General features: G+C 42.5%; 1 protein-coding gene across 2 annotated transcripts in view; it reads right to left on the bottom strand.

Moving 5' to 3' along the window:
- Positions 1 to 12,910, bottom strand: part of LOC307199993 (uncharacterized protein) — a 19,947-nt gene continuing 7,037 nt past the window's right edge. The window contains exons 3-4 of one of the 2 annotated variants that reach the window (XR_013832285.1): positions 9,347 to 9,450; positions 1 to 323 (exon numbers count right to left, since the gene is read on the bottom strand). Coding sequence is in view for 1 of the 2 variants with exons in the window: in XM_079948244.1 (XP_079804370.1) it covers positions 1,846 to 1,923; positions 9,347 to 9,450 (182 nt within the window). In the remaining variant the exon portion in view is untranslated. Of the gene's footprint in view, positions 1,924 to 9,346; positions 9,451 to 12,910 lie in introns of both variants that reach the window. The other variant, XM_079948244.1, reaches the window with a different exon arrangement.

A 12,910-nucleotide genomic window follows, 5' to 3' on the forward strand; every position in this document is an offset into this window, starting at 1 on the left:
CTCTCCTCCATGGCCAACCTTCTTTGAGTTGTCCTCTTCGCTGCCTCCCAGACACACCCCAGATTCCTAGTCTACCCACTTATAGACGTGCTGTAATGAAATCTTAGTGCAAGTAGTCACAGGGAAGCTGCAGAAAAAAATGTGGTTGGTCAAGGGAGCCGTGGACTCAAAAAGTTTGCAATTAGGCCAGTGGTGTAGTCCAGCATACCGTACTCATGGTGGCCGACCAGAACCCTGTGGGAAGCCTGCAAGCTGAACATGAGCGCAACAGCACTCTGCCTGCCTGCAGTTCACAGCAACTGCTGTTCACAGACATACTGCCTCTGATAGTGGAGGAAGAAGATGGTCATTGTGGCTAGTAGCCAGTGATAGCCTTGTGTCCTCCGTGAATTTGTCCAGTTCTCTTTTAAGGCCATCCAAGTGGGTGGTCATACTTGCCACCTCTGTGGGAGTCAGTCCCATATGGTGCTGCATGAAGAAATAGTTATATCTGTCCTGAATAGTCCCAACATTGAGCTCCATTGGATGTCCATGAGTTATAGTGTTAGGAGAGGGGAACTTTTCTCCATCCACTTTCTCTTGTCACTTTGTAAGTCGTGCATAACTTCATAAGTTGTGTTGCCTCTTTCTCACCCTTTAAGCTAAAAAGTACCAAGCGCTACAACCTCTCATCGCCCCTTTGATCATTTTGGTTCCCCTTTTCTGTCCGATTCCTCTCCAGTGCACTAACAGGAGCCTTAAAAGTCTGCTACCCTGTTGTGCGCTGGCAAAGGAAAGTGTTGTGGACTAGAACCCACCACCGTGTATAAAGTTCTCTTCTCAATTAGTGCCTATATTTACAGACAGTTGCAGGGTGCTGCCAAAAAGTGAAAGAGAAGATGGCAGGAAGGAAGTTATTTACGTAGAACAAATTAGTGTACAAGATCGTTCACGGTCTGCACAGACGTGTCACCCATTCTTGTATTTTTTCAACTGTTTGAGCGCCACCATGTAGTCTTGGGGTCCCACCATGCACATGGGAAATTTCTCAAGAGAAAAGCCACTTATAGCACATTTCTAGATTGTTTTGTTTTGCTGGGATAGGCTTTATTGGTCTTGATTATGGGCAAACTATTAACAAACTTTCCACACAGAATTGGTTTTCAAATCCCAACAGTAGTTTTATAGCATTCTTTTAACATGTATTGAGGCCGATCATTCAGCGTTTGTGCTTCTCAGAGGAAATAATGTTGAAAATATTAGTTGTTCTTTAACAAGGTAGACTTTAGTAGCAACTCAGTTTTATTTCAGTTTAGGTAATCAAAGCTACACTTTCACTAAATCTGCTTTTCCAAACTGTTCATCTCACTCCATGCTACTTTTCTAACTCTGGTCCTATAAATTTTTACATAATACGGTGAGGATATGCTCAAAATATCATGCATTGTTGATTTCTCTCAATAGATGGTGCCATATACTTTACATTCCTATTAGTGACACACATATTTATAATGAAAGCAGACAGGCAAGGCCCATGTTATATTTTTATTAATTGTTCAAGGCTATAGAAATATTAAATGTATTGGGTTTTGCTGCAAAATGGGAAAGTAAAAGAGGTACAATATGAAAAGTAAGAACAATTTATAGTACAGCCTCTGGCATAAACTTTTGATTGCCTAATAAAAGGGACTTAAAAATCAAGCATTGCCCAAAAAGAGAGAATGTACATGTACAAAAAAGTTAATATTCTTCCATACAAAAAGTGTTTGTATGCAATCTTTTTTTTTTTTTTTTAAAAAAAAGGCTTACCCAGTTTACTTTAATGGTCTCTTAGAATGATCTGTTGTAGTGCTATGAGCATAGTAATCACATTGCCATTTTAATCTGCTTGAGTTCCTCAAATATGGATTGAGGCCCAATCATGGTATTCAGAATGCACTTCACCTTCCAAAAAAGATATGCTGTAATTAATATATCTAAGTTATTCTGTGTGAACTTAACTCTGTGTATTCAGCATAAATTAATGTTAGCTATTTAAGCTGCTAACTGTAAGAGAAGTGGGTACCTTATATTAAACTTGGCATTGTATGCAAATTTATTTCAGCGATAGGCTCTGCCTTACAGGACTCCTTTCACTCCATTGCTGCAGTCCAGCTTCCCCCTTTTTGCACAGGACATTAACTTTGAGATCAGGTTTAGGGAGTAAAGCTCTAGCCTTGTATCCAATGAAGCTGTCATGTTAGCACTTGGACTTTTGTCCGTGCAATGGGATGCCCTCTCCTGCTGCCCTCCTTCTGTGCCCTTTGTGCATTCCTCTCCCAAGTCTGTTTGGGTCATTCATCCAACCTTCTGGAGTAGATTGGGGAAGGGCAAGAGGAACTAGGAATGGGAGAGATGTACTTTGTCCCTTCTTAAGCATTTTAGAGCTGCCAGAACACACTGCACTTAAACTGCAGCATGTGCAGAAACGTAGCCAACAGCATGAATCAACTCTAGTTTTACGTTCCAAAACTTGGGAGGATAGGAGAAAATTCCCAAAAGTAAGCGTGTGTCCTGCATTACAATTCTTCAAGCCAAGAACTGAGTGAATAACTTTCCACGTACCTAAACCAACTATCCACAAGACACTCGTGTCTGAAACTTTGCAAAGTCTGTACTTTGCTTAAGGGATGTTTTTCTCTCTATCCAAATGTTGAGGAAGGCACAGTATACAAGTAATAACAGACTTGTATAACTAAGGCCAACTGCATATGGAACTTTTAAGATACAGAGATTCATTTCTATATGCATTCTGCATCTGATATATTTATTTATTAAAGAACATTTTTTAAAACGCCTTCCTTTCAGTCTGACAACTTCCAGAGCACCTTGCAGACAGCATTTAAAAACAAGAAAAACTATACAAAATAAACAAGAATACCGTAAGCATGCCAGAGCATACATCGAACCAAGATAATATGACCAATCCAACACTGTGGTTAACACAGTAATGCTTGCCACCTGCTCAACTGACTGGAACTCATATGGGGAGTGTTAGAGCTTCACCCCTGGGGTTGCATCTCCATTGAGGAGGCCCCACAACATGTGCTGATGGCTTCATCAGTGTAGATGTACTACTGGTGGTGCTGTGGTCTAAACCACTGAGCCTCTTGGGCTTGTTGATCAGAAGGTTGGCGGTTCGAATCCCCGCAACAGAGTGAGCTTCCATTGCTCGGTCCCAGCTCCTGCCAACCTAGCAGTTTGAAAGCACACCACTGCAAGTAGATAAATAAGTACCGCTGTGGCAGGAACGTAAACAGCATTTCTGTGTGCTCTGGCTTATGTCACGGTGTTCCACTGTGCCAGATGCGGTTTAGTCCTGCTGGCCACATGACCCAGAAAGCTGTCTGTGGACAAATGCTGGCCCCCTCAGCCTGAAAGAGCGATGAGCGCCGCAACCCCATAGTTGCCTTTGACTGGACTTAACTGTCCAGGGGTCCTTTACCTTTAAGCTTTTAGCGCTGGTGGTTCTTTTGCCAGCAAAAACCAGCATTAGGTCCCAAAACAGGACCTTTGGGTGGGGAGGCAGGGGTGGGACAGAAGTAGTATACTAAACTCTGTATCTTTTGCTTGTGTTCAGGAAATATTTAAATATTTCTAACCAGGCTTTTAGAAAAAGAAGTTACAATAAATTGTTGACCGTCTAGAAATGTACACCCAGGTTTTGTTTTTTTCATATTTCCCCCCATCCTTGCTTCAGTTAATGATATTGGCAATGTTATTGTTACACTAACAACAGTGGAGGCAAACGGGGCTGTGCCCCACCAACTTCAATCAACCCTCATCTGCTGTCCTTACTCTAACATCCAGTCCAAGGGGTGGTATTGGCTGTCAGCTTCCCCCTCCTTAGCCCCAGTGATGCCCTTGTAGAATTTGGCAGGGAGGAAGATGGAGCAAAAATTGAATCAGTTGTCTCCGACACTTACTAGCTCTGGCTGCAGCTACTGTTAATCTCCCTACTTTATCCCATTCAGCACCAGTCACCGCTGGAAGTAGGGTGGCCAATTATGCATTACAGGGAAAAAATGCATCACCAAAAAAGAAGACAAAAGGGGGCACAGGTTTCCAATAAATTTGCACATGCTAATTCATATGTATATATGCAGATATAGACGTCATAGTAACAAAATAGAAATGCATTTCACCACGGTGAAGAAGGCTGATGAAGGAGAAACCTGTGCTGTTCATGAGCTAATCGCTGGCAGGTAATTTCAAGCCCTCCCTCTGCTTCTGATGGTTCTTTATCTTTACACTAGGACTTGGACCAGACAGCTCTTAAAATAGAGGATGCAAATAAAGTAGGACATATGACCACTCTAAATGCAAGGGACTCCATACGTGAAGATTTTGAAGGTGAACCGGAAACTATGATTAATCCACAATGAGGCAGCTAGACTGGTGACTGGGAGTGGCCGCCGAGAGCATATAACACCAGTCCTGAAAGACCTACATTGGCTCCCAGTATGTTTCTGAGCACAATTCAAAGTGTTGATGCTGACCTTTGAAGCCCTAAACAGCCTTGGCCCAATATACCCGAAGGAGCGTCTCCAACCTCATCGTTCAGCCCGGACACGGAGGTCCAGCGCCAAGGGCCTTCTGGCAGTTCCCACACGGCAAGAAGTGAGGTTACAGGGAACCAGGCAAGCGGCCTTCTCGGTAGCGGCGCCTGCTCTGTGGAACACCTTCCTATCAGATATCAAGGAAATAAACAACTATCTGACTTTTAGAAGGCAAGTGAAGGCAACCCTGTTTAGAGAAGTTATTAAAAACTTCTGGGCGGCTCCCAACAGAGTATTAAAAACATGTTTTATCATCAAACATTAAAGTTTGACAATAAAACGTGTTTTAATATTCTATTGGGAGCTGCTGGGGAGTGGCTGGGGAAACCCCGCCAGATGGGCGGGGCATAAATAACAAATTGTTATTATTTAGTGCATATGCTGGAATATATGCACATGTGCCAAATCTCTAAAATTATTTTAATGCCTTCACGTTATTTAAAAAAACCATGGATGAGTTGTTTCTTTATCTCTCCATCTACAATGAAATCTACAATCTACAATGTGCTCTGCATAATATATGCAAATCACTGAAATATAACAGGTAGGATATCATTAAGATAATTTTATCAGAATTTCAAGTAATTGGACAGTAAGATAAAAAAACTCTTAGGCCTCTGAAAAGGATGATTCATACTGATGAGAGCCAACATCTTTAAATTAGCTCTCAAAAGTGCATCTGAGTGAGGCCATCTGTTTCCCCTACCCCTTTAGTTTAAAACTTCTTGAAAATATAGGTTTTTGATATACAAAAGCTTACGTGAATGTACAGTTGTTTTTCTGTAAATTATAGCAGAAAATTACATGCTGCTTTTTTCCCCACCTAGGGAATAAAAAAAGGTACACTAAGGAACCAGCTGTCTCCTGCCACACATCACAGGGCAGCACAGGGAGTATGTGGAATCAAGTGGTGTCAATCTTCAGGCACTCAGCTACTGACCCCAGTCCTAAGGTATGGACTGCAAGGGGATATCTTTTATATCATTAGAAATTCAACATGACATTATACAGACCACCTAAAAGTTTTAACTGCAACTTGCTATCAGCATTTTGATCCTAAACAATTTCAGCTGCCCTCTGTGCCTTCTGGCATCGTGCTAGTGGAGTTGGTGGTTTGCTGGGGTAGCCAGTCTTAGGACTGAGCTGCTAAAACATTTTTCAGACTGTCTGATAAACCCATTTAGAGCCAGCGAGAAGGAAATGAAATCTGCAAAGCGATACAAAGCCTTGTTCCCTCTTGGAATATTTCACTGCTACATAGGTCTCCAAAAAAAGCAGTCCTGCAGTTATGTTTAACCTGAAATGTTTGCCAGTTCTTTCACTGTTACTTTTGCTGCCAAACAAACATAACAAAACAAACCTTTATGTTCCATAGCCTCAACATGTAATTCTGTATTATAATTTAAATGGTAATGGGAGTGTGTAATAACTAGTGTATCCACTGTTTACACAGATTGTAGTTTATACCTTTGTGGACTTTGGGGCTTTTCAATTGAGCAAAAAGGTGGCCCCAGCAGCGATCTGTACCATTTCATCACCTGATCAAAATGGGACTGTGCTGTCTTCCACCTCCCTGCTTCCCCACCCTCTGCCACTCCTCATTTCTACCAACACCAGAACTTGGTGAGAGGGGAACATTCAGCTAGTGGTGAAAGCAGTAGGGTGGCAGCTCCGCGTCTTGCACTTGCGCTACCTGAGGCAGCTCTGGGTGGTGCTGACTGTCAATTTGTAGAACACGAGGAGGAGGATGGGGTCAAAACCAGAATTAGTTGATTCTGTGTCACTGACTCCGGCTCTCCCTACTGTTGGCCTCACTGGCTTCGGTTCCATCACTCTCAAAGGGCACCAGTCACCATTCTAACTTTGGTGTTCTCCCTGGCAATGTAATTTCTACAGGACATGTTATGCAACTGGCTGATTCTGCTTAATAAATATTTGCACTGCACACGCCTCAGTCAGAAGTTCTAGAGACAGACTGACCTGGGCCGTTGGTTTACTTTAGATAGGTTTTTGCAAAATCTGTTTTATTTATAGGTATAAAAGTGTTCTCGAAGCTACAAACATGAGTCTGACCAAACTGCGGGAGGCAGTGGAAGACAGGAGTGCCTGGCGTGCTCTGGTCCATGGGGTCACGAAGAGTCGGACATGACTAAACAACAACAACATACAAGAGCATGTTCTTCTGTAAGGCAGCAGGCCATCAGATTCCCAGGGGAGAGAATTTGGATCTCCAAAACGCTTCTAGCTTTCAGTCAACTCCTATCTCTTCCTCCTGCCACCCCCCCACTGCAGAACTCCTGATTCTACACACACACACACACACACACACACACACACAGAGTACATCAAGTCACTGACCTGGGGAGGATCCCATTCTCTTAAGCTCTGTTGGTGGTGACCTCTTTCAGATACACAGAGATTGCATTTCCAGGGGGAGCTAATGACTTTGGACACAGTTGGCAATCTCTTCAACCCTATAATTAAATAGGTGAAAACTAGGAAAGCACTTCAACTGGGCAGGAAGTAGGAGGGCCTTTGTTCTTCCAGGCTGGCAGTCAAATCCCTGTGCCAGCACCATTCTCTGCTCCGTGCATAAATTAGCTGTTCTGTCCAGCTTGATACCCCCAAGAGATTGCCATCTGCCTCCCAGCTGTATCATCACAAGGCTCAAGCTGAGATGCTATCTGGATTTCCCTGGGACAGCTACAAAGTCCACTGTGCAACTTTCCCTGGGAAAGAGTGCCACATATAAACACATTTATGGTCATTTCTCTACCAATACTTGTCTGGTGTATTTGACAGAAACACCACTGTGATATTTCAGCAGATGACAGAGTGGATTGCCCTGGTAACTTTCCACGCTAATGCACTTCACTGGACATTACTGCCTCATGTTGATACATTGCACAGTGGACATGGGGGTTTTCAATGGAAGAAACAGTGAGCTGCTTTGGCTCTCTATATCCCCCTGTGTGTCTTAAAATACTTTTTCTTCCATTATTTCTTCCTCTGCCTTTTATAACTTAGAAAGCACACACAGGAGCCTTTGTTGCCCTAAATTTACTGTACATTTACCGCAACTGTATTATTGGCTTCCGGGTGGTCTCCAGCACCTATTCAAAAGCACTGGTTTTAAGTGGGGTTTTTTGGAAGCCTGGGTCCAAAATGCCTTATGGACCATTTTCTTCCATACAACTATGAAGGCCTTCCTCAGACGCCTTGCTCTTGGTTCCCTCATTATCTGGGGGCAGGCAGTGGATGGAGAAGTAATTGAGACAGGGGCCTTTTCAGAAATAGCACCAAAAATAGCATCTTCACATACGTGTGTTGCTCTGTCCTTTCTCTGTTGGCCTTTAGCAAGGCTGGCTCAGGATGTTTTGCTGCCAGAGGCAAAACAGAAAATGTCACTCCCCTCCTGTACTTCTGTACGCCACCCACTGCCCACTTTCCTTGCTCATGCATTGCATTTCCAGATTTGTATAATGCCTAAATAAGACTAATGCAGGAAGCATCTGTGTACATGGAGGATATTGCTAATTTCTGCAAAGGTTTACTTCAGGAATGTTAATGTTCATTTAAATAATACCCGAGCACAGCAACCGTGATTTATTAGTCTGCTTTTATTTCAGGCTGACACTGTCCCTCTGCTAAAGTTTAATTGATATATATATATATATATATATATATATATATATATGACCCAGCTTTTCAATTTATCATAGACTTGCAAGCCTCTTTTGTCCCATATCGGCCATCCATTGGCTCTCTGTGAAGCTCCACACAGAATCACAGTTTTAATGGATAGTCTGCTGAGGGGTAAGAGCGAAGGGATGACATGAATTACTTATAAAGTTCAGAGATATACTGTGGCTGACAATAAGACTAATGACTGGCTTCTAGGCTTAACTACTCCATTTCCCACCCACCCCTCACCTATAGGCTGTCATTAACAAACCGCAAAGGTGTAAATGGGTTGAGAACACAGCCTGATGCCTGGGTGTTCACGAAATGATGGAAAAGCTATGAAATAATATGGGACGTGTACATTTTTCACGGCATCATATCTTAGCTTTAAATTCACAGATATCACCTTCCGAAAGAACATGTGAAGAGAAATGGCTGCGTGCCTTCCTTCCCCTTCAGATTTAGTGGGCAGGAGTCCTGCTTTACATCGAGACTGAGAGCGCAAAATGCTTTAGCAGGCTACAGTTAAGTCTGCAGATTTTGGATGTTTCCCAAACAAAGCAAATGTGTTTCTGTGCTGGGCTGCGGTTCAACATTCTGTGTTGTCTTCCAGTGAACAATGCAGCAGCTTCAGCAAGAACGCATGTGTGGGAGAGAAGTGGGGTAAATCCTTCAAAACATAGTAACATGTCATGGGAAATGCTCCACCATCTGCTTTTACTAATCGTACAGGCACCCTGATCTTCGGTCCTCAGCATCTTTTATCCAGAACACACAAAGGGGCCAAATGTGGTACAATGCAGTCTACGTGCATCAGCTCCAGGTTCAGCTTCCAGAAAGAAATTGTGGACTAACCCAATGAAGCCGGATGCTGGATGATTCAGGACAGATAAAAGAAAGTACTCCTTCACGCAGCACATAGTTAAAACTATGGAACTCACTTTTGCAGGAGGCAGTGATGGCCATCAACTTGGGTGGCTTTAAAAGACAATTGGACAAAATCAGAGGACACGGCTATCAATGCCTAGTAGCCTTTTTACATTAGACTTAATGGGAGAGGTTGTGGTAGGGAGAGTTCTTTTTACCTTACACTTAATGGCTGCCACTTCTCCAGCCCCACACTTGCAAATGGGGTCACGAAGTTGACTAGACTTGATTGCATGCAACTTCTGGTCTAGTTCGTTTCTCTCTTCATGGAGGACAAAGGAAAGAAACGTTATTGCAGTGCAGCTTTGAGAGGAAGCTCTACAAATATATATAATCGGATAGTTCAGCAATATAGGATCTGTTCTTCTAGAACCCAATATTGTTATTGTTGTTGTTTAGTCGTTTAGTTGTGTCCAACTCTTCGTGACCCCATGGACCAGAGAACACCAGGAACTCCTGTCCTCCACTGCCCCCCGCAGCTTGGTCAGACTCATGCTGGTAACCTCGAAAACACTATCCAACCATCTCGTCCTCTGTCGCCCCCTTCTCCTTGTGCCCTCCATCTTTCCCAACATCAGGGTCTTCTCCAGGGAGTCTTCTCTTCTCATGAGGTGGCCAAAGTACTGGAGCCTCAGCTTCACAATCTGTCCTTCCAGTGAGCACTCAGGGCTGATTTCCTGCAGAATGGAGAGGTTTGATCTTCTTGCAGTCCATGGGACTCTCAAGAGTCTCCTCCAGCACCATAATTCAAAAGCATCAATTCTTCGGCGATCAGCCTTCTTTATGGTCCAGCTCTCACTTCCATACATCACTACTGGGAAAACCATAACTTTAACTATACGGACCTTTGTTGGCAAGGTGATGTCTCTACTTCTCAAGATGCTGTCTAGGCCTGTCATTGCCGGTTCCTCCTCCAGGTGGATCACGTTTGGTCAAAACTCTCCACTATGACCTGTTCATCTTGGGTGCCCTGCTCGGCATAGTTCATAGCTTCTCTGAGTTCTTCAAGCCCCTTTGCCACGGCAAGGCAGTGATCCATGAAGGGGAGAACCCAATATAGTTGGGTTAAATGAGCAACAATAACAAAACAATGCACATTGTTAGACATCTAAGCTTTTTATCTTCAGTAAACTTCTGTCTCACTCACTGGTACATTAGTAATAAGAAGCTTTTTCTCTTTTCATATGATGCGTTGTTTGGACATAGAAAGTGCATGTTGTCGTATTGTAATAGCTTACCCTCAGTTAAATGTGAGACAGTTGATTAAGGTGTTGCCCTGCTAGTCAGTTGCAAGTCTTCTGCAGGACATCCATTTGATGATAGAAACCCTGTGTGAGAGTGTGCATACACACACATTTACGTGCACACACAGACAGACATGTGTGCTTGGAATTGAAAAGAAGGATGTGTCTATAGTTCAGCAAGGCAATCGAGTTGGCTTTTATTATTAGATTCATTGCTCAGACAATAAAACTAAGATCTTGCGGCTGGCGAAGTGCACTTTCCCTCCCCTTCCCAAATGATGTCAAATCACAAGGTGCTTTTCAAACTTGTCATTGTAATAAAGAAAAATGTGCTTTGAACATACTTCATTGCAACTGTTCTCCCGTGTATTGTATTGAAGTGGAACACTTCAAGCTGAGAAATAAAATTTTTGAAGAGAAAATATAACCCGCTTCAACTGTTTCAAAGGAAAATGTATGAGTATATATAAATGATAAACTTGCTGGGTATTAATGGACAAAGAAAAATGGTGTGATAAATGACCTTATTTGTAGAAACCCAAGAATACATTTTTGGACTTCAGCTCTGCTCCCCAACTGTCTGCCATTGATACTGGCTTGCTGAACCAAAAATTGGCTATTTCATAAAGCTTAAGCTGTAGCTAGGTTTTTATAAAGCACTCAGTACAATGGTATTGAAGCATCACAATCCATTGGTTGTTAGTATCAACAAAAGCTAGCAGCACGGGACATTTTGCATATGTATAGCTTGCACTATTGGAAAATAAATCAATATCGAAAATAAATACGCTATCACACACCCTTTTGAAAGCACAACTGGTGCTTGATGTTCACAGGCTTCCTTTTTCAATAAGATGTCACAAGCAGCTCCGCAAGAACATTAAGAAGGCCCTAACAAGAGCAAACCAAAGGCCTATCAAATCCAGCTTTCTGTTCTCGCAGTGGCCCTCCAGATGCCTATCGGAAGCCGACAAGTAAGACCTAATGGCACACTCCTAATTCCATGTGTGCATCCTTTGGATGCACACGTCTCAAATGTTGCAGTGAAGGAAGAAGCCTTGTCTTGGAGAAGGGATGAGGGTGGCACTGTGGTCTAAACCACTGAGCCTCTTGGGCTTGCCGATCAGAAGGTTGGCAGTTCGAATCCGCACCACAGTGTGAGCTCCTGTTGCTCTGTCCCAGCTCCTGCCTACCTAGCAGTTTGAAAGAACGCATTTCATTGAGCCACACTTTATTGTTTTCAGTGGAACACGCATTTGAACATGCATCCCCATTGACATAATGGCACAGCCAGTCATGTGTAAAGGGTACTAAGCTAAATCAGCACCTTGGTATTTTAACAGATAATGTGTGATCAACTTTTGCTTCTAACCTAATACGTAGCTTTTCCAGCCCATTAACAGATATTTCAGACTGAAACAACTGAATCGTGACTGCTATAAAGTTGTGTCTGGTATTAGGCATAAGGGGCATAGATAGAACAACAGCATTGACAACATTTGGTACACACATGCAAAGAGGAAAGTTGCTTCTTTGCTTGTATGTATTCCAACACATGACATCAGCTCTACTGCAAGTTTACTTTGTATGAATATAGCACATTTAACCCTTGCTACCCAAAGCTTTACTAATATTAATGAACTCTTACAACGATTGAGTTCGATCCTGTGCTGTTTCAGAAAATGGAAGCCTTGTTAAATGCACACCTAAGAAAAGCACAGATGTAAATAGCAACAATGCCAGCTGCGCAGCTCAGTGCAATGCAACTATGCATGTAAGTACCACAGAGTTCATTGGCGCTTACTCCCGAGAAAGTATCCATAGGAGTGAATCAGATCCAAAAAGTAAAAAATGATACCCATTTTTCTTTATAGGAGCACACAGTTAGTTTTTTGTTTTTAAATGACAAGTAGAAAGATCAAGAACAGATCTTGGCATTGTTCCTATAAAAAAGGGAGCAAGCATGCCAGAGATCATATTAACAGGAAGAAGAGTCCAAGCACGGTGTGTGTGTGTGTGTGTGTGTGTGAAGTATGAACAGAAGTAGCAGAGTGAGATATCAGAGACCTAACAAGACAACGACTTTGGAAACAGTGAAAGAGGGCCTTAAAAAGAAGGTTCCAAAGTTTTAAATTGTAAGTGAAATTCAATAGATAACTTTAAAGTAGGCACACTACTAAGACTCAAAGTCATGGCTACAAGTATTTTTCCCCCTCGGTAAAAGTCAACCTTGCCCATTTTTTCTTGCAGTCTTCTTTCCACCTCTGTTATTCACATACCCCAAAGATTCAGAGGCCTTTTAATAAATTGTGCACCTACATATCAAATCATGATTGTACCGGATTCACATATACTGTACCAAGTTTCAAGAATGTGTAAAGCATTGATCTTAATGCACTGCTATAGAAGGACAGCTTGAAATGGTTCTGGCTGCTGTGGCATTGGCTTCTTTCTTTTGATCATGCACAGCATTATATT

The sequence above is a fragment of the Podarcis cretensis genome (assembly GCF_951804945.1).
Source record: "Podarcis cretensis genome assembly, chromosome: 12".
NCBI lineage: Eukaryota > Metazoa > Chordata > Lepidosauria > Squamata > Lacertidae > Podarcis > Podarcis cretensis.